This window comes from Geospiza fortis, unplaced genomic scaffold (assembly GCF_000277835.1).
Source record: "Geospiza fortis unplaced genomic scaffold, GeoFor_1.0 scaffold2, whole genome shotgun sequence".
NCBI lineage: Eukaryota > Metazoa > Chordata > Aves > Passeriformes > Thraupidae > Geospiza > Geospiza fortis.
In genome coordinates this window covers 981,969-1,008,103 of record NW_005054366.1, presented here as the reverse complement: position 1 = coordinate 1,008,103, position 26,135 = coordinate 981,969, and the positions used below count along the sequence as shown (strand labels likewise).

Genomic DNA, 26,135 nt, shown 5'->3' with positions numbered 1-26,135 from the left:
ACATGAACCACTTCACACAAGGAAAAGGTTTGACTGCTTTTTTATGACATCTCTATTAAAAGGGACAGGATTTGTATTCACTTTCTGAGATTTATACAAGTTACATATCTCATTTTTTCTTTCCCCTCCCAGCAGAGACAGGAATTTTAAAACCAAGTGAAACTGATTGAGACCATACAGTTAACACCACACAGACAGGACTCAGCTGGATATACCAAGTTAAACATAAAATCTCCTTTGAATTTAACTGAAATATAAAAGAAAAATGCAGTTCCCATTCAGCTTTGTAAAGTTTATGCTCTTCCATCTGCCCTTAATAATGTTGAGGCTCAAACGATCATTTTCATTTGGCTGAAAATCCAATTTTCCACTGAAAAACAGTGCTGTCTGTAGAGTTTCCAACCAGGTTTATCCAGCAAGTCCCCCCACCATGAAAAACAGAGATAAAGCAGAATGTCAGCTGAATTATCTCCTGTCAGAAGTACAGCCATATTAATGAATTATACCCCATGGAAATAATGTTTTACCAGCAGAGACTTCAGTGTCAAGTGTGTTAAATGTTTTATGTGCTCCAGGTTAATAAAAAAGGTTTATGCCCCTTTTCATCGAGCAGGATTAACGGGGTCTCACAAAGCAGTCTGTTGGCCTTCCTCCCCTTTTTTAGATTGGAAAAATATGAGGTGTCCATGTGACATAAGTGATGGACAAGCAGCAGTGGCTGGAATGGGAATTACCGTGCAAAACGCTCCCTCTAGTGATGGAGAGGGGCAGAGCTGGGCTTTGCTGGATTTGGGGAAGGTGAAAGAATACAGAGCTGCAGACAGAGTGAGATACCCAAGGAAAGGGAGAACTGGAAAACTGAGACCTGAAAATTGACAGAAAATGCTTTTACCATCATTCATGCTCCCCTGGGAGGAGGGCCCAGCCTGCCCTTGGCTCCTGGTGTGGGGCTCTCTCCAAGTGTCAGCATGGGGCTGTGCAAGGACAATGCCTCAGACTTCTCCCCAAAACACCCCTGGGCAGGGGGAGGGAGCAGAGGGAGGCCGCACATCCCAGAACTGTCACAAACTGTGCTCTGGGGGCTCTAACTGGGGTGTTTCTTTTTCAGTCAGTGTGTCTGTGTGCCCCCAGACACTGACCAAGGCCACTCTCCAGGGAGCTGAGAGCCTGGGCAGCTTCTCTCCAGTGGTTCTGTGCATGGGGGGAAATCAGAGACCGTCAGCTGCCTGTGGTTCTTCATGACTGAAACTCTGGAGATCTCTAGTCCTTTAAATTGCCTCTTGTCTATAATTTCTCCATTTTTACTGCCTTTCAGTGTGAGAATGGGGGCCTCCAGAAGGGACACAACAGCAGTGGCAGACAAACTGCCTTCAAAGCTGCTGCCACAGCATGCAAAAGGGTGTGAGATGACACCTGAGTGAAGGGACTGCAGCATCAGATTAAGGTGCCTCAGTCAGGTCATGATGTGGAAAAGCTGACCAGAGTCTAAACTGAATTATTCCACCCAGAGAGGGCCAGGTGTCTGCAGGGGAAGCAAAGTAGGGAGAAGTCAAGTAGTCTAGAGAACTAAGACATGGCTTGGATGCCTCCTTTACAAGGCAACAGCCAGGAAAGCTGAGGAGGTTTCTGTTTCTCTCAACACCACATTTCTGGAGTGCACATGGTATTGAGGACTGAGCTGGTCCCAGTCTTGAGATTCCTCTGCAAACCATGCAAAGGCCAGTGATGAAGTACACTGCACTGCAGCTACAGTGACAAATGGCTGTCCCATGACATCTGCCTTCAAGTCACAGGCCTCCTCTGCTCTCTGCTTTTCCCAGGGAGAAAACAGTTCACTGCTGTTCCTACATAAAAATAATACATTACCTGTAGGAACACTTCATTACCATTTCTCCCTCCTCCACATCTGCTTCTGGAGCATGAGCACAGCCCTGTTCACCCACACCAACTCTACAATCAAGGAATAGCCCAAGCCAGGGCTCCTCCAGGCATGGGGTTTCACCTAGTTGCTCACCACACTCTGGTCTCAGAGCACTGAAAATATTTTATATTTATTTCTTTTATGAATAAAATGCTGAAGAGATACAGACAAGAATTGACACTACTTAGGGCAGCCAAGGCTCACTAACTTTGAAAACATCAGAAAAGTTTGTGCTGAGGTCTCTCCCTTTGCACCCCAGATCTGAGCAGCAGCACCTAAGAACTGTGCCCTGGAAGCACCATCTAGTGTTTAATATCTGCCATGGTGGCTCCCACCCCCTGGGATGGCTCTCAATGCATTCAGAAAAACCAAGTTTTGGAGACAATAGTCCATAGGATTCATCCTGTTTCAGGAGAAATGCCAATTGGAAACAAACAGCCACCAGAGAGCAAAGCCAAATGTGCTGGGATGACTGGGAAGGACTGAGGGAATTCAACCCTCTTGTTCCAGCAGGAGTAAAAGGCACCTTTGCAGCAGATCCTGAGATCAGGACTGGACATGGAAATGAACCATCACCTCTGCATCCTTCCCAGAGAGGCCAGCAGGGAAAAGCATGGAACTTCTGCCCAGATTCACCTCTGTTTCTCTGTTTTTCTCTGAGTTTCACAATTTTGCAGGGAAGCTTGGAGGAAACCCCAAGTTCTGCTTGGTTTCATGACAACACTATGTGAAAGCAGAAATTCTAAAGAATTTTGACATAGACCCATGGATCTGCGGTGTCCACAGGAAAAAATTATTTAATCTACAACTTTTAAGATTACAGAGGTCCCAGGCAGCACTGTTTAGGGCATTCAAACATGCTATTTTCAGCACAGAAGGACTAACTCCTAATTACACAACACTTTTTTTCAAGAAAATGTGAGTGTACTTGAGTACATCAACATTTCAATGGCTGGAGCTTGGAGCTACAATGCAGGGCTTGTCTTCCAAACTGTGCTCCCAAATTCTGCAAACCACAGACATCCAGGGAGCTCTCAGAAGACCTGTGTCAGAAACGAGATACATCTCACTGGGTGAGGGCCTGAATGTGGTGATTCAGGGGGTGACAGCCTGCTCAGGGGCTCTGTGCAAACCAGCACGAGGGCTCCTACCTTACCTAGGCAGCCAGTTTCAGGTCTGAGTCATTATTAGGAAAAATAATGTGAGAACTAGGAAGAAATGACACTTACCTCAAGCTGGAAAAGTCCTGCTGGAACTTCTTTCAGTGAATTCTCAGAAAAATCCACTTCTCTCAGGTGATTTTTCCAGAACACAGTCAATGCATCAGGTAGGAATTCCAGTGCATTTCTAGAGGCTTTACAACATTTCTGGAAAATATAACAAGCCCCACACTTACAGAGCAGTAATCATCTCTTTAAATAATGTGGTAGATCAGCTGTCACATGTCAAAAACTTTAATAAATTAATTCTAGGTGGTCTCTTTAGATACCTTGATCTAGATAAATTATTGGGCATGCAGGCACAAAGGGTTTGCTAAGGAGATGCACTCAACTGCTGGTCAAATTTCTTGGTGGGCAAAAAGTATTCCAAAAATTATTTTGAAAATCACCCACCCCCATTTGCTTTTCAACCATAAACAAACACTTCCCCAGAGGATTCTGTTCCCTGGCTGTCCCTGTAAAAATGAGGAATAAAGTCACAGTGATGGGTGTAGATACAGATGTCCTAGTCTGCCATGGGTTTGGGCAAAGTTACTCCTGGTGAAAGTTGGGTGTTTTGTAAAATGATCCTAACAATACTTCTGCCAGAGGAACCACAGAGAAAATGAACACATCCATGTAAGACACATTTCTAAAACTCTTCCACCAATGCCATCAACATGGTGAGAACAGGGTGGAACCTCAGAAAGACTGGATCTGAAACCCATAAACCAAATTTGGCAAGGGCACTCCTACAGAACAGACTTTTAAGCATCTGACAGCTTTTCAAGCATCACAGTCAATTTTCTTTTTGCATTGTTTCAACAGTTTTTTCAGCCTCTGACTTTGTCAGAGCAGTTCAACTTACCAGGGGGCAGGCCCAGGGGTCTGGAAACACTTTCAGCTGATTTCTGGAAACATTCAGTATGTTTAGGGACTTGAAGCAGTATAGAAAAACCGTTGGAAGTTCCACCAACCTGTTGTCAGAGACGTCAAACTCCTGCAGCTTCCTTAAACCAATCCAATTAGTTGCTGGAAAACATGAAACATTGTGGCCTTGGTGTAAGCACAAGAGCTTTTAAGCCATTTAAGCCATTATTTTAACATTTTGGGGTTCTTCCCTAGAGCCCAGCCTTGAAATACAAGGCCAGCACTGGACTGTACGTACTGTTTTCCTCGTCAAACAACTTCTCCAGAGAGTTTTTGGAAGCAACGAGCTTTTTAAGGTTTTTAAGATGTAGGAATCCAGTAGGGAGAGTGGAGAGCCTGTTGCTGGATACATCAACCTCGAGTAACCTGTGAGTACAGAACAATCTCAGTCAGGCATCAGTAAAACACTAGCAAAGCCTCCTGTGGCCCACAGACATCTGTTTCACCAGGACAGCTTCAGTTCTGAATGAAAGCAGCTGAAGTGTGCCTCACAAGGCAAAGCATAAAACCCTAATTAGAAAATTAACCCTTCCAGGGAGCAGGAAGAGGTGCTCTGGATAGACAGGAGATCAAATCATGGGTATCAGCCAGTAAATGTCACTCTGAGCCAGCTTAGAGGAGTGGGGCTCACCAGAGCTGGAGAAAAGCAGAGACAACATGAGACAACACAGGAATAGAATTTCCCACAACTGTCCTGACAACAAACTTGGAAACCCTGAGAATGCAGAGGGGCAAATCCTAAGCTAAACCTTGCAGACCAAGAAGCTCCTGCAGTGGGCTCTGCCCTTACACAGTCTCCCTCAAGGCCAGCTTGAGCTGCTCTCCCTGCAGGCTCAGCTTTGTGGGGAGCACACACCTTGTGCAAATGATCTCATCAGAGGACTGCACACTGGGTAACTCTGTCAGCTGGTTGTCAGCCAGGCTGAGCCTCCTCAGGCTGATCAGCCCCCATGGGATCACGGAGGGGAGGGACACCAGGCAGTTGGCAGACAGATCGAGCTCAGTTATCTGACAGGAGATATCGATCAGCCAGTCGAGATCCACCCAGGGCAGTTTGAGGTTTGACCAGTTCACACACAAAGCCTGCATGTGTCAGAGAGAGAAGAGAAAACCACATTAGTGAAATCCCAGTTGGTCTCAGCCTGTGCTACACCACTGGGAATCTGGCAGAGCAGAGCACAGGCCATGAACATTTTGCTCACTTTCCAATCTGCTTCTAGGAATTAAACTGACTCAGAGATGAAATCATGGCTGGATATCAGCAGCCCCTGCTGTATCTGCTCCAGGATTTAACTCCAAAGACCATGAGCAAGCTCAAGCAGGGACCTGGACCTCTTCACCAGTTCATATTATTCAGGGTCCAGCATGGCAGAAGAAAGTGTGAACACATAGTTGTCATCAATGCAAAGAAACAACCCAAGGCTTCATTTTCAAGATCACCTCATTGCATTCCAATCCTTGTCCTGAAATGTACATTTAAAATATTATATTCCCAAAATGTTTTCATAAACTTGTTGGTTTTGACATAACTCATCCCAAAACCAGCCTCAATGGAATGACTGTTAATTCTCCACCAGGAGGCAGCAAGAACCCGACAGCAAATTTAATTTGCTTTCCAATGCCCAGTATTTAGCTCTTTGGACTTTTAACCCCAAATTTAGAATTAAAAGGAATGTGTTTGGGAAAAGGAGAAAAAGAAAAGGGAAACAAAGGCCTGTCTCAAATGCTTATTTGAGACTCAGGACTGATCATGTAGATCAGACCATTCAAATGTTTTGGAGAATGGAACAAAGGGTAAGTACAAACAGATGCACTTTTTAGATATTGACAGCAGTTGCACTTAGTGTAGACACTGTGCTTTTCAAACCTTCACTCGTGATGCCTCAGGACAGCCCTGCAAATATGAATGGAAATACTATGCCCATTGTGCCACTGGGGGAACCAAAGCAGGGAGCTCCAGCTGTTTGTTCAAAGCTACATCCACTGCCATGCCACAAGGCACCCCTGTAAAACACAGCAAGCCAGCAGCAACAAGAAATCAAATTAAGCAAAGTCTCCACTGCTACTGCAAAGTGCACAGCAGCCAATGGGAGCTGCACTGCAAAGCTTTCACTCTCACACCAAACATATCCTGCTTTACTGCCAGATTTCCCATTCTGCATATTTAACAGCTTCCTGCTAGAAACTCTGGTTTTAAATTCAGTATGTAGTTTTCTGAACTTTTCTCTCACCTGTAACACGTACCATAAATCCCTTGGCTAAGGAAAAATGTACTTGTCCTTGAGTACACCAAACAGTGCAGTAACAATACAACCTTACAGCCTTCTTTTAGGGGCTGCAAGCAGGACCTTGTGTCTGTGCTGCAGACTGATAAACCATCTCTACTTTGCATTTAGATTTCTGTGTATCATTTCCCTCAAAAATGCAGAGGCATGGCCTCAGGATAGTTAATGTGATAAGGAGATACCTGTAGAATGCAGATAATGACTTCTCAAACCACAGACAAGATTGTGAAATCCAGCACCTGTTATCAGTGCTGTGGGTTAGTGTCCTGTATCCAAGGCAGCTTTTGAATTCCAGCAATCAGTGCCCTCCTTCCCATGCAAAGACAAGGACTGACAGTGTCTCTGCAAGCTGGAGGACCAGCCAAACCCCTCTATCTGATTTTGAGACAGGGGACCAAATTCAGCTGGTACCACTGAGCTGGTATCAGTGGAGTTACCTTAGAGGTTTGGTTGGCTCAGGACTCTGCAGTGAAAATGCTAACTAAGTGAAAGAAATCCTGACAGCAGTGCCACAAAGAGGGGATTTACTCCCCACTCATACCTCATGTGCACTGTTTTCCCAGAAAAGCTGTTTCTCTGATGCCAAAGGTCTGTGATGCCAAACTCACAGAGCTCAGGGCTCAGCCCAACCCTTCTCAGTTTGGGGCTGGTGGTGAACTCTGTGCTAAACCAGGGACAGAGTTCAGAGGATGTTAGCTCAGGGCTGACTGCAGGCAGCTCACTGCTCTTCAGAAGGCCAAGGAAAACCTCTGCAGACTCCCCTCTCCTGCCAAAGGAAGAATTTCTCAATACAAGCCCTGAAGACTAAACTGAAATCTTCTCCTGCAGCAATGTCAGGGGATGCACTGAGGCAAAGGACTGGAAATTGTGCAGCAGCAAGAAACCCCACTGCTCTTGGGTGAAGGATCAGCTATAAATATGAAAAATATTTACTTAAATCTGAGGCTGTCTGGTAAGGTGATTAAGAGAGGCTGTTGTGCATTTCTCCTAAATGACGTGACGTGCTCCAGAACCTCACTCCTGCTGTAGATGGGATAATCTGAGGACAGGGATCTGCTCCCTCCATCAACAGCCCTGCTCTGAATCTTGTGTGGGACTGCTGCAGGGCTCTGTGCTGCTGGTGATGTAAGTGAGATTACCAGGATAAAGAAACGAGAGGAGGATCCCACACACACACATACATTCACATACATTTGTATGCCTGAATATAAAACTATCGGTAAAATATTGCCTAGGGAAAATACAGCAGACAAAGCTCTTCTCTGGCCTGTAATGGAAAAATTAAATATATCTCACACAGCACACACTGGAAAGTTACATTTATCTCCCTGCTGGCTACATCTATTGAAGTTTGGAATCTGTGCCTGGCCTCTTCATTGCAAAGGCTCTCTTTGGCACTTGCTACCTGTTCCTGTAAAAATGGACCACTTCCCCTCTTTAGCAAAGCTGTGGTTTGCTGTGGGTATAAATTTATGCCAGGAAAGAACACGAAAAGGAGAAACAGATATTAGAAAAATGAGATGTAACTCCTGTTGCCTGAGAAAGGGCAGCTGTGCTGGGTGCAAGGGCTGTCTGGAAGGTGTGGCAGCCAAAAGCAGCTCTCAGGCACATTTTGTGCATAGCTCTGCAGTCACTGCTGTGAAATCCATTGGAACTCAGCTGTGCTCCAGTGGTTCCACTCAGAGACAGCACAGAAGGACAAACCCTTCTGAAGTTCTGGGCTCTCTCTGAAATGATCACTGCTTGGTTTGCCCTCCCTGTCCAAGGGGAGAACTTTGTGACATCCAGCTGGCTGCCACACACGTCCCAGTCTCCACACAGCCCAGTTTTGCTTCCTCCCAGTGCAAAATCCATCTCAGGAGGAGCCCTCTGAGACAAGAAGAAAGCGCCGAGGCAGTTTGTCTGCAGCTGCCACAAAGTTGTGTTTTAAAAAGTTATCAAAGTTATCAAGGTGTGTGAGTGTCACTTCCCAAAGATCTGAGCTCTGCAGACAAACTAGGACAGATCATCCCCAGTCTGTCCCAGTCTGCCAAAATGAATTCAAAGAGAAAGCATTAAATAAGCAAACATATTAAAAATAAACAGCTACTAGGAGAATCAAGGTCAAGATTCTCTGGTGGTTTTTTCTCTGCTTTTTTTTCTTTTTCTTCCTTTTTCAACCAGGCCCTTCTGGCAATTAGCTGATATCTGAAGACTGCTCTCTTCTTTGCTCAGGGTGTGACAACAGCAAAGCTGAGTCATTTTTACAGCAGCTAAGTTAAATATTGCCAGCAAATTCACATAGAAAACAGACCTCTTCCCTGTGATTCAAACATTTATTCTGAGCTTATTCAAGCTGAATTATCCAGTTGGATTTCTTTTTTTCTCCTAAAAGACATTTTATCAACTCTTATCCACATCTAGAATTCAGACTCCTTTTGATTATCAGTCAACAAAATTAAGAGTAGCACAAAGAGGGCTCTAAATCTGCTGATTGAACCTAAAGGAGTCAAGCTCACCTATGTGGTCTAACACCCAGGCTATTAACAGGAACACAGTGAGAGGATTCTGGCAGAAAAACAGAGAATGGAGAAGTTTGTAAAGCTACTAAAACCTCTCTCCTTATTTTTACTTAACACCAAAGAAGAACCAACAGCCTGCAATGCTACAAGTTGAGCAGACAGATACTCAGCTGGATGGATGAGGGACATCTTTTCACTGCCAAATTTTTGTGACCTGATGAAAACTGTAAGCATTGAAAGCTCAGGGATCTGATACTCCTATTCAGTGTGGGTTAAACTACATGTTGAGAGGAAAAAATTCAAAATGCCTGGTAATAAATTGCTGGAGAACAGTATAAATAATACAAAATACTGTGTGCTTCCCTATAAAGTCATAACAATACCAGTGGGAGACACTTTTTTACTGCTGAGGATCTGAAGTAGGGAAGATATTATTGCTTTGCTCATGCTCCTTGTTAACAAAAAGCCACCCAAGCCCATTTCTACCTGCACTTTCTGACACAGAAGGGCTCCCATGCTCAGCTCTGTGCCATGCCAACCCTCGGGGACACCACAGAGCTGGTGCCATCACCCTGCAAGCAGGGGGCACAACAGGAACCTAAAGGGAGTGATGACCTGGGGGCACAGAGGGAATCTGTGCTAGAAGCATCCCAGCTTCTTCTCTGGAAGGCTTTGAGCCCAAAGCTGGTGTTTCCTGCCCCCAGCACACCCTGGTTCACACGATGGTGTTTAAATTGCCCCACAGAAGCTGTGGCTGTGCCTTGCACAGTGATGCCATTCAAAGCCTTGATGTTTCACACCCTGTAATTCAGCACCAAAGCCACTTGGCTTTCTAAAAGGGCAGCAAACCACAAGGTTCTTAGCTGAGGAGAAGAATCAGCAGCCACATGGCATGCAAAGACAATTATCAACCATTAACATGATGCCCCTTCAAAACAACATGTCCTCAGGCAGATAAATGGTTACTTACTGTTTTTGCTGGAGCACTACCTGGTAGTGGGGTTGTCTCAATGAAATACTTCCTCAGAAGGTGTTTGCTGGATTCAGGGCTGTCCATCAGGATGTAGGAACAAAAGAAAGCTCCATTCCTCAACAAAAATACGGCTACATCTTCATTCCCTTGGGAGAAAAGCAGATTGTTTGCTCCCTTCACCTCAGGTAAAGGAGCCAGCAGGGAGCTGAACAGAAATCCTGGGAAATAACCACTTCTGAAAAAAACTGTGGGGGTGTGCAGAAAGGAAACTGAATTGTGTAAAGGCTGTTTCCTCCAGTGGCAGGATTCAGTTTGGTCAAACTGAGACAGCAAAGACACTGTGTAAAAGTGCTGGCCCAGGCTCTTTCTTTTTTCTCTTTTTTTCCCATCTTATTAAACTACACACACAGCTGTGCTTTGAAGTGCAAATTATTCAGCCTAAATCAAGCATGTGTGCCAGTGTCCATAACAATAATGCTTTTACTTGCAAGGATTCTGGTTTTTAAGGGTCTTTTCCTTAGGAATTTATAGAGGAAAGTTCAGCCTCCCAGTATTTTCAGCAATCTAACTTCCCAAGGCCCTGACTCCAATTTGGCTGAGTCGACAGATTCAGAGCCAATTTTACTTTAATTCATCCTGCTGGAAACCCAACTGCAGACAAGGCATGGATACCATCCTGTGTGTGAGCTGCTCAGCCCATAATTTGAAGAGCTGGCAGGAAAGGGGCAGAAAGTGGAAGCATGCAAACACACACCTGCCTTTATAGCAGCGTAGAGGGGCAGGCGGATGAGGACGGGGAACTCGTTCCTCCTCACTGCACAGCTCTCTGGGTCAGCACTGTAGGCACGGATCAGGAGCTTGACAATGTCCAAATGGCCCTGCTGGCAGGCTATGGCCAGCATCCAGTTCAGGAGCTGCTGGCAAGTATTGGGACCTACCAAAAACACACAAAATGTGACTTCGTTGGTGCCGCCGGGCTGTGATGTGTGAGGAATGCCCGTGGATAATGGCTGTGCAAAGGGGTTTGGGGCAGGGTGAAGCTCCTGAGGACAAAAGGAACAGCTTACACTGCAAAAGTGTGTCAGAGAAGGGTCCTAAGCTGGTCAGGCACAAAGTTTTCATCTTTGCTTAACTGTTCTTCTTTACCCACCCAGGTAATGGGTGAAATTTTTTGTCTGTCCCTGACATAAGCATTCATAAGGCAGCAACATTGTGCTAAACACCAGCAGATAAATAAACATCTGACCCCAAACAGGGATGATCAGGACTGTCTTCGCATCCAGATCCAAACAGACATTAGATCCAAACATCCAAGATTGTCCACTTCTTCCAAGACCATGAGAGGGCATACAAAGAATGGGGAAAACCAGGTAAGCTTTCATGTTATTGGATGAATAAAACAAAACCAAAATGCTTCAGTCAACAAAAGAGGAATTGTTTTAGCTTGTTTTTGCTGCAACATGAAGTCTCCCACAAAAACTTTCATTTCCCCTTCAAGTATTTCATTTCAGGTCAACTCTTTACTATTAATTCATAGTAAAGTCAGACAAATGTCATTTAAGGCTAAAAACCAAAACACTATGTTCTGATTTTTGCATGAATTTGCTGATGTTTTAGTCATTCTCAAACTGCTTTTTTTTTTTTCCAGAAATAACGTTTTCCTGTAGAACACCACTTTTCTCCAGGTGTGCTTAATTCTGGACATGTAACTAAATGCCCAGGACAGAATTATTTCTGCTAACAATAAGCAGTCCCCAAATCTCCCGATTCCCTGTAATACTTCCATATCCTTTACAAATTCACATCCTCTCTGAAACACTTACAGGAACATCCACAAGCCCAAGTTTTACATGTCAGGGCTTTTTTGCAGCTTATCCATGTGGAAATTACACCTCTTTTTGCATTCTTAACAACTCCACTAAATCCCTCACCCTCCTGCTACAAAAAAATGGGCTCCACTTAAGCTGTAAGCCACAAGTAGTTCTCACTGTTCCAGGGAGAATCACTGCAGTGCAACAGCCAAATTGCAAATTTAGGCAAGTTATACCTAAGCCCTGTGATTGGTTTCTCTGTAACTTCCCAAAAAACAGCTGGAATGTCCTGCATAAAAATTTCTGAAAGCTGCTGTTTGTACAGAGCTCCTCCCCTGACCCCCCTGAAGCAAGAGTTGGAGGGAATTTGGTCACTTCTAAATTGAGCTAAGTTTCCAGAAACTACTTAAGTCACTTTTCATTACTCAGTGTATTATATTAATATAATTTAATTTTTCTACTGGGTTACTCAGCTTCCTTTCTGGCTGAAGGAAATATGACATTTAATTGCATCCCCCAAACTGGAACATTTATTTTGCTTACTGGTGCTCCAACAGGACACCAGATAAGCAGGTTTCCCAACAGGTTATTCCTGTTCTCAGTGAGGCCATTGGCAACTGTTTAGTCCCAGTGAGGAGCTAGAGCTATATTCAGGTTAAATATTGCAGAAGCCAGCTTAGCTCTTGTGTTACTGCAGTGTCTGAGGTCAAGGATTTGCCCCAGATGTTCTGCAGGACCTCTGGACCCCAAATGCATGGAAGGTCCCAGGGAGAAGCAGCTGCCAAGCTCACAGAACACTGAGAGAGCAACAGGGACCCAAACACAGCTCCTGGTCCTGAGTCAGAGTTCTGTCCCCACTGCTGCCTTAGGAGCAGCAGTGTCTGAGTCAAAAAAATGTCCCTGCTCCAAAATAATTACTATAATAAAACTTAAGTAAAATGTAATTATTATTCTAAAGAAGGAATTCCCCTGAAAGTCAAAACAAACTGTCAAGCAGAGAACAGAGTGGGCGTCAGCTGTGCACCCAAAGTGTCCCTGACCAGTCAGGCCACTCTGCCAGCACCACTGAGACTGTTGGATCAGCAGTGGGATGATGCTGCATCCTGAAAATCCCCTAATCTCCCTGTAGGGTCTGGGATGTTACCCAGCTGTGAGGCCTGACAGGAATGAACTGTCTCAATGGCATCTTCCTCCACTTCCACTCTGCAAACATGGAATATTTTTATGTATGTGTTTCTCTTCCCCAGGGGGGAAGTTTCCTTCAAGCACAGCAGAGATCTGCTCCTGCACTCACTTTCCCATGACTAAACCCCTCCCTTTCCAAGGAATGCCAAAAAACCCAAATGCCTGCTTGGAGCTGTAGCACACAGCTCCTGAAAAACTTGAGGAGAGGCAGGGTCAGCCCAGGGCTTACCACGCAGGGAATCCAGCAGCTCCTTCACGATGTCCTTGTGCCCAAAATACGCCGCCACCACCGCTGCATTGTCATCGTTGGGCTCTGTTGGTAACACCACCAACGCCTCCTTCAGCAGGTACCTCACTGCCTGCAGGTCCCCATATGCTGCTGCAATGCCTAAGAGCTGACACTGGTGAAGGAAACACAGCAGAAGAAACTCTCTGTTAAAGCCAGCAGGCAGAGAAAGAGCATTTCTAGAACTGTATGGGTTTATTTGTGCCCACGCCAAGGCATGTCCACTGTTGCCGTGGTTAATTGGGAATGTCATAAACACTAGTGGCCATTGTAATCATTGTTGATACATTTATTAGGTTAATTTGTTAGGGTTTGTATTTTAGTTTTTGTATGGTTTTTCACATAATTTGTTGTGGTTTGTATTTTAGTTTTTTGTATGGTTTTTCATGTAAGTGCCTGAGGCACAGAACAGTGAGTATAAACCCATTTTTCATGGACCAACAGAAAAAGCATTTGCTCAGCTGCAAAATGCAGTATTACCTGTTTTGGAGATGGCCACTGTGACTGGACTTGACGTGCAGGGAGCCTCCCAAAACACTCACATCAGCTCTGTGCAAAGAGCAGGCTCAAAAGGAGGGCTCTGAAGGCAGAGCAGCCCAGCACCTGGCACAGAGTTTGTGATAAAATTCCACACACAGGCAGCAAAATCTTCCCAGGGGGCCATTAACCATCTTTGCACTGATGGGGGAATACATTTTTTGCTAAGTCTTTAAACTGCTTCCTTTTTACAGGGAAAAATGCATTTCCCTGTTTTGGTGACCACAGCAGCAGCACCCCTCCTCACACAGCCTGTGTTCCTACAGACACTGCTCCCTGTGGTCTGCCTCATCTTCCTGACCTGCGTTTTCAAGGGCAAACTTGTGTCCCTGAGCATGTTCCTGCAGAGCCCCACACAACCAGCCATGTCTGGGACCCACACATCCGAAAGGATTCTCTCCATGAAAAAACGACAGAAGAGCAGCATCTTGAAATTTTGGCATCTTTGCCAATAAAATCTGAGAGAGAGCAGTAACCCAACCCCACCTTTTCCACTTGCAGAGCAGTCTCCTCACAGGACAACCTAATCAACTCTTGGGCCTTGCTGGTGTCCCCAGCTTTGTAGGCATCCTGGATGCTTTCTGTCACAGGGGTCTGGGTGACGGAGACGTCGCCACTTGTGGACTGTTTGCCACCCATGTCCACAGTTCCTGCAGGGAAAACAGCAAAGAGAAGTCAGGGAGAAGTGCCTGCTCATTAACCATGCACAGCTGCAATGTCAGTGAATCCTGGGAATAAAAGAAGTTGGTGATATTCAGTGGAATTATTTATTGCACGCAATTTAAAAAAAGAGCCTGATAAAAGAAAGTGATAAATGTTAAAGTTCCTCCCAAAGGGACACGAAACTGAGAGGGACAGAGTTCCCCAATGGTTTCCAGAGGTGGTTTCCAAAGGAAGGTGTGGAAGCTCACACACGTGGACACATGAACCCTTCATGTCCTCCTCCTGCTGAGGAACCAGGAAGAGAAGGAATTGCATGGGACTGGCACCTGCAGGAATTCTGACAAAGGCAGGAATCTGAAAGGCAAATCTGGTATTACTGGCCTTGCTTTAGTCACACTTCACTCCTGACAACAGCCTGGCAAAATCCCACTATGCTCCAGCATTTTCAAGCAGAATTTTAGGCACCTCTACAAGTGTGAAATAAAAGAAATTGGAAATATTTACTCGGGGAAAAAAAAACAAAGGTAAAAGGAGATTTTGCAAGATGCCCAGTGTCACTTTAATCAATTCTGGAGAATCTCCTAGACCAGACTTTCTTTTCCTAAATGGTGTTGGGAGCCAGAAGAGCTTTTAAGTGTCAGAGATTAAAAGCTGCAGCCATTAGAGAAGATGCTGTGGTGGGTGGCTAATGAGGCAGGCAGGAAGTCTCACACCCAACCATTCCCCAACTACCAGTACAGGGAAAGCTGCATTAAAGTCACTGAAATACAAGATGTTTTCAGGTCTACTCCTGAACAACAAGCAAGACAGAGGAAAAAAGCATTTTTCACTTGAAAACAAAACGGTTTTTTCCTGCTAAAACATCATGAATTATTATTGCTTATTTACAATTTGTTAAATACAGCACTTAAGCCCACAGTTCTCCACATGGATTAACAAGGATTTATTTATTTTTTAAATAGACATATATGTCATGCAGGGCCTAGTTTAATGCAGCCTGGAAAGAGAAGTAAATTTGGAGCAATCTATAACTGTCAGTAAATATCTTTGAATAATGCAGCCTGAATCACCAGTAGGCTCTGACTAACACTTCTCATCAATTATTTAAACGAAGCTCAAATCACTCAGACACTGGAGACGGCTCCAGAGGTTGGTGCCACTAAAAGTGTGCCCTCATCAATAACCTTTCCCAGATGATGCAGAACCTGTGAAGGACAAGGAGCAGAAATCAAGGCCCATGAAAGTGGGATTAAATTACAGCACAATAAACAGCATCTCAGAGTTCACATTAATGGGTGTAGTGCTTCCATAATTCTGTAATTTTAGGGAGTACATGGGAAAAGAAATTCTTCCTGCATTCAGTTCACTCTTTTAAAGCAGACCACACACCTATAAGGGATCACTAAAAATATCACATATTTAATTTTCACTTTCATGGACACCAAAGATAGGAAAAAAAATATTCTTAGGCAAGTATGTTTAAAGGATCATAGAAAGGAGAACTTCAGAGCAAAATAGCTCTCCAGTCAAAACAACTCAGAGCTGGACTAAGAAAATTCAAGAAGTACAGATCCAAGCAAACACTGCAGTTACTGGAACAAGCAGCCTCCCCTCTTGGCGCCCTGTGATGAAATCCTGAACCTAGAGAGAAGCTCTGGAATTCCCCTTGGAGGAAAAAATGCCTCACATCGGAGATACAAAACAGCTGGAAAGCTCCTCAGCTTCCTGCTCAAGGAGCCCTGCAGACCAGGGCTGACAGAGCAGGGCAACTTCCATCTGCTTCCTACAAATCGCAGACAGGACGGACAAATTTAATCAACTCCAGCCTCAATCCTGATTTTGGGGACTGTTACTCAAGGCCCACATCTGCAGCCATTCCAGATGTAAAAGCATACCCTTTCTGCCAAAGATTTGAGCAGGACTATCTCTCTGATTTTAAGTCATGGCCTGGGAGGGTGGAGGTACAAGAATCTCACAATCAGAAATTCATCACATCCTGGTGTCACGTTCCCCTCAAGCAGAGAGGTCTCCAGCCACCCTCCCACACATAGAATTGGGAATAAAAGAAGTTTAAAAGGAGCATTTTCCACCTCTCCTGCTGGAGCTGCCCCACTCCAACCAGCACAAGAAGGGTCACAGGGTTGTGGGAAGGAGGAACTCTGCCTGCTTGACCCTAATTCAAGACCACTTCTGTGTTTTGCCAAATGACTACTTCACAAAACAACTCAGGCAATGTGTTGGGCTTCCCCTCACATTTTTGGCCCCCCCACAATTTCTGAAATCCTTTGTGGTGCAATGGCTCAGTCACAACCCCTGGTGCCACCAGCACTGGAAGAACATGGGCTGACCACGAATTAGGTGTAGAATTCTGGGATCTCCAGGAACTGGAAGGTCACACCTGGCTCCATGGAGCTTATTTCCAGAACAATCTTCAGTATATTCATTTTAGTCCTTAAACTCAATTTCAGTCTTGTTTTAGGGAAACTTTTATTGACCAAATCAAAACTGCTCAGTTTTGAATATCTCAATTCATCAAGTAGACTTCAACAAGGGTTTCACTGAGTGTAAGAAATCTGGGCAATTCTACTGCTGGAAACCAATATTTTTATATTAAATATTCTTGGCAGCAAGATAATGCTACCCATCTCAAATTTCTTACACCAAAACTTCCTTCTATGATTCCATTCTGCAGGGTAAATTGACCTCCTGCCTTTGGCCTGAGGGAAGAAGCTGCCAAAGGTCTGCAGCAAAAACCAGTCCTTGGGACTGTTAACTGAAAGCCTGAAAAGTGCAAAACTGGTGAGACACAGGTAAAAAAGTTTGCAACAGCTGTACTGACACGGTGCTGTCAGATTTTAGTAGAGCTTTCAGAGGTTAAATGAGAAAAGGTTGGCTATCCATTCCCAAATTTCCAAAAAGCACAAACGCCATCCAAGGCAAAGTTAACATCTCAGCATCAAAATTTCCCAGTTCAGAGAAGACTTCCTGGTGACTTAGTAAATGATATACTGGCTTCTGAAATACTAGGGCAAATTAAGAAGCAGCATGTTCTATAAGCTTCATTTATACTCACCAGTGGGGGGAAAAGAAATGAGGAAAACTACATTTTACTGACTAAAGACTGGTTATTTCTACAAGATGCATGACTGACCTATCATCAGCAGTGGCATTCATGTAGGCTGGGAATAACGTTTTGCCAATACATGCACCAGCCATTTTTAGCAGAAATCTGGGCTGAAATCCAAAGAAATTCTGCTCTGCTTTTAACCTCACATGTCTCCTGCTCCTTGCCTGAGCTCCTCATGGCTCTCCTGTCAGAGTCACCTCACTCATGCTTGAGCAATGTGACAGGAGAGCAATAATGGAGCTCAGTAACACTGAACCTCTGTTTTTGGACTTGATTGTGCAACACGCTGAGCATTTGAGCCCAGATGTAGCAAAGGGCTGTTAATTCCTGGATTTTATGGATTTAGGAACCAGCTTGTGCACACTGCACAACAGGGTCTGTGTTCCTGCACAATGCACATTCTGTGTGCAAGGGATGATATCCCAGCAGGACTTCTTGGATATTCCTGTACTATCCAAGAAACTCCAGACACTTTACACACCCAGTGCCATCTTTTTTATTTTCTGCTTTATTGCACACAGATCTGGGCAGTTCCTGTGCTGGCACAGGTTCCCCTGAGAGCACTGCCCCAAAGCAGCACCAAAAGCAGATAAAAGAAGCCTGTTTGAACTGAGAAACCTGTGGTTTTTTTTCTCTAACACCTTTGAACATCTATGAAAATAAAGCCATGGAGTTTACTCTTTAATATGCAGTTTCTGCATCATATTTGTTTAACCTCTCCATAAATCCACAGCTTCTTTTCTTTTCTTGCTTTCTACTAAAAAAGCTGTAAGTAAACCCAGGGCTGTTTGTGAGGGGAAAAGGGGAGGCATCTGCTGACACCAAAAATGCATCCATCATCTATTCCTCACACTACTTAACAGCTTGTACAAAACCGACTAACTCTGGAATTATTTCTCTCTTGATTTCAATGATTTATGTTTTGGAAATACCTTTTATGTTTGGCTTTGCCGTAACAACCCTTTATAAAAGCTAAGGGCAAGACTAATTTTCTTTTACAAAATATCCCAATGAAACCAGAGGTTATCAATAAAAAAGCAAAGTTATTTTATTGCCATTAAAAGGGCACAAGGTATCACTTTTAAAGTGCAGCAGACTGCTGGCCCAGCTCAGAGAAACAAAATAAAAATACGCCTTTTTAGTAATAAAGAGTACCATGAGAATTTTAGGGTCATGTGTAGTTAGACCCTGTCACAGGCCTTATTATAACAGTAGGTGAAAAAAAACCCTCTAAAATTCCTAAATTGACAGAATGCCATTAGTAAAAGGGGAGGGTTTGCAGGTCAGTGCTGTGAATCAGCAAAGAGCTGCATAACAAAGCAGCACAATGCACAGATGATTATTTCTTTATAGCCAAAATCACTGCATCTCTGACACATAAACTCACAAGGGTTTGTAAATGCCACATTAGGCCCTTCCATCACCAGCAGATCTTCGGCAACTAGGTAGGATATTTTTATTTAGCAGAGGAAAATATAAATGAGATGCTTTAACCCAGGATGAATCAGGAAGCGAACCTCCACCAAAAACAGAATTACAACAATAATACAACTTGAAAACTGCTACTGACCTTGTCATAATGTGTGCAGGTATTTCCAGAGCCGGGAGCAAACCAAGCTGATGCTTTAACACAGCATCCCCCCAGCGATGCCCAGTTCAGCTGTTAATTCCTGGGACTGATAACCACCCACCTCTGCTCCAGCACCAGCAGCTCCTGCAGTGGCCACTGGATGGAATGGCTGGCTGGCTGCTCCTTTGTCTGCATTAACTACCACAGTTTAGCCTTGACAGATATTTTCATCTCCCTGTCCCATTACAGCGAAATCCAAGCCTCTGGTGCAGAGGATGTGGGGATGGGGGTGGGCAGGGAGGCTGAGCTCACACATTAATTCCTCAACAGCACCAGATGGCTGCAGCTAACCCTCACCAGCTTAATCTTTTGCCATTTTGACTTCTGAGTGCTGCCACTGCACAGCTAAAAAACGGGGCAGGGATGAGGGTGATGATGTGCAGAATATTTAAAGCCAGCACCTCCAAACATTCCAAAATTCACCGGTGTCACTGGACGTTTTTCAATACTACTCCACAAAAGCTCTGTCCAGTTGGTTTGCAAAATTAATGGAAAGCCATGTTATTTCTGAGTCTCTGCAACAGATTCATGCATCCTGTGCTGCTTTGGAAAACTTCAGGCTAACAAACTGAGCAGCAGCCAACAGGAAGCCTCCAGTGATTTCAAAGGATGATGGATCTGCCCTACATTGCACTTTCCTATTAGATGGGTAAGAAAAATTTTTCAATCCTCTAGAAATTTTCGAGATACTCAAAAATTTACGAAAAATCCCATCCCAAACAAAGAAGAAAACCCTGGGCTCTTCAATAAAAAATAAAGAAATAAATTTTTCAGTCAGCCCTAGTGTTTAAAAATGTTTTATGAAGCAAAGGTATGTTTTGAGTTCCTTCTCTAATTAGCTAACACTGCAAGGTTTCATTTAAAAAAAAAAAAGTTAAAAGATTTTGTTCATTCATTTCTTAGAAGATAAAGCCACAGGCCAAGATGCTCCCCCACCTGCCCATATTGCCAGAAGTTGCCTCAAAACCATCCTGCAGCAAGAAGTCAGTGATCTGCTTTGCCTTTTCTCAGATTTAGGTGAAATACATCTGGCTCAATCAACTCTGCTTTAAAATGTTCCTGTCAGGATTCAAAAATGGCCAGAAGTATCAACAAATACCCCTGTGAGAAGACACTGAGAACAAGGTGGTTTATCTGGGAAGTTCCAAATCCCCACTGGAGAGCCTGTGCCAGAACTGGGTCATGGCCCCTCTGACCCTAATTAATATTTCCCACAACAAGTGGGATGTGCCAGCTTCTCAGGACAGTGGGAGCCCTCCACACAGTTTTTTCTGCCTATCTCCTGTGGTTCCATTTCCCCCAAACATCCATTATTTCAGCTAATTAAAGGAGTGGCTCTGCACTAAGCTCTGCACTGAGTTCTGCCTGCCAAAGGCACTGGAAAAGATGATGTGCTGAGCACAAAAGCCACCCACATCTACAACAGAGCTCACAATCAATGCTCACTGCCCCAAAAGGAGACTTAAAACCCCAAAACAAACCAGATACAAAACACAGAGGAATGCTTCAAAGGCAAAAATCCAGTGCTGAAGGGATCTTTTTCACTATTACTGCAGATTGTGGAAGTATTTTGAAGCTGTTTACATGCCAGCACCACACACGCATCGTGCTGATCTGCACTGAACACTTTCCAGCAAGCACCCAGGGCACGCTGACAATTTTAGGTACAGTTGTGTAAAGTGAACAATTATCACCAGAATCATTGGAAATTTTCTATTTATAACACTTTTAACCTGCAAGGAAAAAAAGCATTTGCTAATGCAGCTTTGAAAGGAAAATATTAAGTCCTGGATGGAAAAATGCTCTGGATTGCTGCCTTTCCTCTGGGCTCCAGGACAGAGTTATGAGAAACAGACGCCTCCAAAGGCTTTAGCTCCACACTTACACAATCATTTCTTCATCATCCAGGATAATGAGGGAAGGGGGAACAGAAAAGCCTCAAATCCTGGTAACAGCAGCATCTGGGCAGTGCCAGCACTGCCAGATCTGGGCAGGCTCCTGCATTTGTGTGTGCACCTCCCAAATTCCTGGGACTCTGGGAATTGTTTGTGTTGTCCAAGAAGTTAAAATGGAGCTGAGCTGGTTAGTCTTTGCTGAAGGACAAAAGAGGCTGCACAAAGGCTTTACAAGGCAATGGGGTCAGAGAGAGCACAAAGAATTACACTGGAGTATGAGTGTCAGAACAAACCCTCATGGCACTGTGCAAAACAGGCTGGAAACTGGAAAACAGATCCAGAGTCATGAATGATACCTGCAGCTATCCATGGAAAAGGAACAAGGGGCTGGGACATGCCTCTCCTCAGCAAGAGGACAGCATGTTCCCCACTGGTTGGTTGTGAAGAGCAGTTCCACTTCCACTGCTGTGGGCTGTACCTGCTGGGAGAGGAGCAGGATTCCCTCTGGGCAGGGAAGGAATGGGGCAGGGATGTCCTCCAGCAAGCACAGGGCAAAAACTGCTCTCACAGAGGGTGGGAATACCCCCAGCCCTCCAGCAATGGCCTCTTTGGGGTGCAAAGGATCAGCAAAGCCCAATGAGAACAGTGATGCTGTTACTGCCACCCCCAAAGAGAAGCTATTGAGAGCTCCAAATGGCCAGAGAGTTGCTTTATTGAAAATACGAATGACTCAGCTCTGGAGTGAAAGTTTCTATTTTTGTCTTTTGGCCTCAGTGATTTGGTTCCCATCCTACAGCTTGAATCATTCAGAAATGTGCTTCTGCAGGCAAGGCCAGCTATGCCACTCTTGCTTTCCAAATTTTAAATTGGAAGATATACATTAAGCATGCAGAAGCATGACAACACTTTTGGATTTTCTTTGTGTTCGTTTCCAGGCATGGCTGGAAATGGAGGATTGTTAAATGGTGAAAGGCGTCTCCAGTGAGACCATTCCTGTCCAACTGAATCAAACATTACAGCCATGAAACCAAACCAAGATTGGATTTCATCTGAAACTTCACAAAATAAAATTTCACAGCTAACTTTCTTCTGAACCTTTTCCCTAACATTCAAGCTTTCATCAGAACGGAAAAATCCCACACACCAATGTTTTCTCTCTTTCAGAGAAATAATTTGCTCAAAATTCTTCTTCTAAAAAAATTAAAACATCAACTATTCACCTCGGGGAAGCACCACCTCATGGCCAGCTCACTTCTGCTGCTTGGACAAGTATTTAAAACTCGCTTTAAAAGAAGCAAATGCTTTTAGCCCCAGCTGTGAGAGGTTTGCTGTGTGTGAGTGAGAGGAAAATGGGCCCAAGGTCTCTGCTCAGGTCTCTTAGCATAAATCTTCTACCAGCTCCACCAAAGACACACCCAGAGATCCCACACCTTCTGTGAGTTGGAAAAAGCAGTTCCTAAGCTTGTGCTTCACTTTCATAACACATGTAAACACCTTCCTCAGTGGAAAACCCATTTAGAGCACTGCAACCCCACTGCTGGTCAAAACTAAGAGCACAAAAGCAGCAAAAATCTGTCTCTCCAGAAAGACAGAAGGTGTAGGAGTGTGACACCAGGACACTGACCCACACATTCCTTCCAGTTACTTTGACTAAAGCTTGAAGAATGAAAGAATATTTTTATTAAAAGACTGGTATGTTCAGGAGACACATCTAAAGGAAGAAGCCTTTCAAGAGATTTGAGGGGGCAAACATCCCACGCAGCAGAATCCAAGCTTAGCACATGTTAGACACAGTTCAATGAGCTTCTTTACTGTGCCTGCTTGACTAATAAAATACTCCTTGCTACACTCACTTCTCATTTATCACTAAGACAACCACTCTGGATCAGTTTAAAGTGTTGCATGCAGAGAAAAAGAAAATGCAATCAAGATATTGGATATGGTTGGCATGAGGAGACTTGAAGGGACAATTTGGCAACAGCAAAGCCAAGGGAAGTGCAGAGCTGGGAAGGGCTCCAGGAGAAAAGGGATGGATGGGTTAGTCTGGAGAAGAAAACAAAAAATCCACACAAAACGGTGAAGGAAGTGGGGCTTCACTCCAGCTTCCACTGAACTCAGAGTGAGCACGTCCCACTTCTGACTGTTCTCCCAAGGAGTCAGGGAAGATCCTGGTTTCCAGGACAGTCTCAGAGGCAGGATCACCTGAACAGCTGTGGCTGCAGCAGAAAAGAAACCTGATGGAAAGTCTTCTGCTCTTGGCCCAGACAGCCACCAAGGCTTCAACGGGGCTACCAAAAAATGCATAAAACCTTCCCCTACTTGTGACAAAACCTACAAGTGGCAGAAATGCCTGCTTTTGCAGGGGGTATTTTGTCCTCCTGGGAATATCAGCACCCATTTCAGTGAAGGGAGGACAAGGACTCTGCCTGGGAGGCTCCTGTGTCCACACTGTGACCCCACTGCAGCTCACTGCATTTTTGGATGTCTGCTGCAAGGCAGAGACAGCAAAATGAGGAAGGGCACAGTTCATCCCCTTCCCACCAACCTTTGACAAACTCTGATCCATTGCATCCAAGCACCTGGTCCTATCCATGCAAATGGCTTTGATTTGGCAGCTTTTATTCACACCCTGCCACTGTGAGAGAGGTCCAAGGTGCAAAACATGGGAGAATTACGACCAGGATTACAAGCTCACTTAAGGAGCCAGGCTTTTTGTTTTTTAGGCTGTGTATGAGATCTGAAAAGGGATCCTGTCCGCTAGTGTTGTAAAAAAAATTAAAATGTTCCTGTTTGATGCAAAAATAAAAGCATTTTCAAAGGCTCTTTGATGTGAAAGACAGAAAGACGTGCAGGCAGATTCTGGAGGAGGTCTTGTCTTCAGCAATTACCAGCACTCTTTTTGAATCCTACTCCCCAGACAGAACTTTTATATGAAGTAGATAATCACACTGCAGAGTGTATCAGTTCTAAACCTTGTGGCTTTTCAATTAAGCAGCAATAACCTCCAATCCAAAAACTCCTTAACCAAGACAGGAATAAAACAAACAACCCCCAAAACCAATTAACTGCAGGTGAAGCAATTCCAAAGACATATTTGCTTTTAAAGGATTTCATTTTGAGCTCTTCTCGGGTAGCCGTGCCAGTTTTCCAAGCAATATTTTGATCATTAAAACAAGAAGTGATGCAATTTCCACAGTGACCACAAACATACCAAGAATATTTGAGCTAAATTTATCCAGACTTCTTGTTTGAGTCACTGCTTTGGTTCGTTATTTTTCCATGATTTTCAGCTATGCACAGAGAGGAGCTGGGGACAGCCTGGGACTGAGTTTTTTCCCCAGCAGTATCTGAAATGCCAACCTGTGTTTGGGAGCCACACACTGACTATCAGAGAGGAAATGAAGCTGCTCCTCCAGCTGCCAGCCCCAGGTCCCAGCTCCTTCCCACCCACCTCCTTCCTCCCACTCTTCCTGTGGCACACTGACCCCTTCCCTCACCCCTGGGTGACTCTAATGGGGTTGTCTTTGCAGATGAGAAGTTGCTGAAGCTCACCAGGGATCTGCTGCCCTCCCCAAGTGGAGAGGAAGAGCCAAAACAGAGGATCTGCCCCAGGTTTCCCACTGTGCATCTCCATGGCAGACTCCAACACAAACTGCTGACTCCCAGAGTCCCTCTGACTGCAGAAGGGCTTTTGGAAGGGTGAGAGCCTTTCCTAAAACTTAAAGGCTTTTTAAACAGGTCCCCTAAAGTGAAGGCAAGGCACAAATTAAAAAAACATGGAGACGCTTCTGTTGTGAAAATATCAGCAGCTTACATAAAAGAGCTGCTGCTGTGGTGATACATAATCATGCAAATAAGCAATTGCTGACCCACTAATGAGCACACAGACTTGGATTAAGGGAAGGAATTAAATATCAGCCTGACTTGATGTAAAATCTGAAACAGAACCTATTAAGAGACAGACTCCATGGTTGAGTCACCATCCCTGGGGGGGTTTAAAAGCTGTGTGGATGTGGCACCTGGGGACGTGGTTTAATGGTGGGCTTGGCACTGCTGGGGGAACAGTTGGACTTAGTGACCTTAAAGGTCTTTTCCAGCCTTAAAAATTCCATGATTCTATGATTTTATGGAGCAGATTGGGAGTTGCATGGTATAAAATCCATCTCTTCCCCCTATCTGCAATGCAAACAGCTCCTCCCAGCTCACTGCCTCCTGCAAGCACAGCCCTGACAGCCCCATTATTGATCAGAGCAGTGAAAAACAAACAAACCACAGACTTAATGCTGTAAGGATCCCTGAAGATCCCATTATGTCAGTGCAAAGAATTTAATGGGTTTTGGATAAGGCCCCCATAGGCTCTGGGGAGGATAAAACCCCATAATTCATAGCATTTTCTTAAAGCAAGTATAAAATCACCTGCAACATCTCTGTCAAAACACTACATCAATTACAGCCCTGGTAAAGGCTGAGCTGGTGTGAACACCACCAATTGCTTTTTTCCCACTGAAACAGAGGACAGCAGTTCCCTGACCCCAGAATCAACCCTCACCTGAAAGCTCCCTCATAAATCACACCTCAGGAACATTGTAAAGAACTCCCTGTGTACAAGTGCTAAGGGCAAAGGATTTTCTTTGCTACCTTATCCCCTTATCTTTGGGTTTTTCCAGGCTTCTTGATAGAGTTGTCATAAGTTACATTTCAATGTGATACACCACAAATAATTTTAACATGAAGGTGTAAAAATAAAGCTGTAAAGCAGCAGATAATTCCAGATGCAGCTCAGTGGAAGCTCAATGCTTTACTGCTGCCTGTAAATCAAACTGGCTCTCAGGTCAGACTCTCTGCTCAATTAACTTCCCAAGGTCTTTACTGCACCACTGGCTCTCCCAGCAGCTCTGCCCTCCTTGACACAGCCCTCAAGTTCAAGAGCAGGCTGGCTTTGATGGTTTTTGTCAGGAAAATTGTAAATGCCCCAGCATTCCTTTGCCCCTTTCTGACACACAGGTTGGTTTGCAGGGATGTTGTAACACCCAGCTCTGCACAGGAGGGCAGGTTTAACCACAGGCATGTTCAGCTGCAGACCAAGCCTTCCGCAGCAGCCTCGGCCCCTTGTGAGATTGCACCACTTCTGTATGAAGAGTTTATTTAAATATTTAAAAATACAAGCCTATTACTGCCTTACTGGTGCACTT

At 44.5% G+C, this 26,135-nt stretch overlaps 1 protein-coding gene across 1 annotated transcript in view; it reads right to left on the bottom strand.

The window, feature by feature from the left end:
* Nucleotides 1–26,135, bottom strand: part of LRRK1 (leucine rich repeat kinase 1) — a 70,258-nt gene that overhangs the window by 39,821 nt on the left and 4,302 nt on the right. The window contains exons 2-9 of the mRNA XM_005424230.2: nucleotides 14,115–14,278; nucleotides 13,035–13,206; nucleotides 10,564–10,743; nucleotides 9,807–9,955; nucleotides 4,907–5,133; nucleotides 4,289–4,416; nucleotides 3,989–4,152; nucleotides 3,151–3,288 (exon numbers count right to left, since the gene is read on the bottom strand). Coding sequence (XP_005424287.1) covers nucleotides 3,151–3,288; nucleotides 3,989–4,152; nucleotides 4,289–4,416; nucleotides 4,907–5,133; nucleotides 9,807–9,955; nucleotides 10,564–10,743; nucleotides 13,035–13,206; nucleotides 14,115–14,278 — 1,322 coding nt within the window. The remainder of the gene's footprint in view (nucleotides 1–3,150; nucleotides 3,289–3,988; nucleotides 4,153–4,288; nucleotides 4,417–4,906; nucleotides 5,134–9,806; nucleotides 9,956–10,563; nucleotides 10,744–13,034; nucleotides 13,207–14,114; nucleotides 14,279–26,135) is intronic.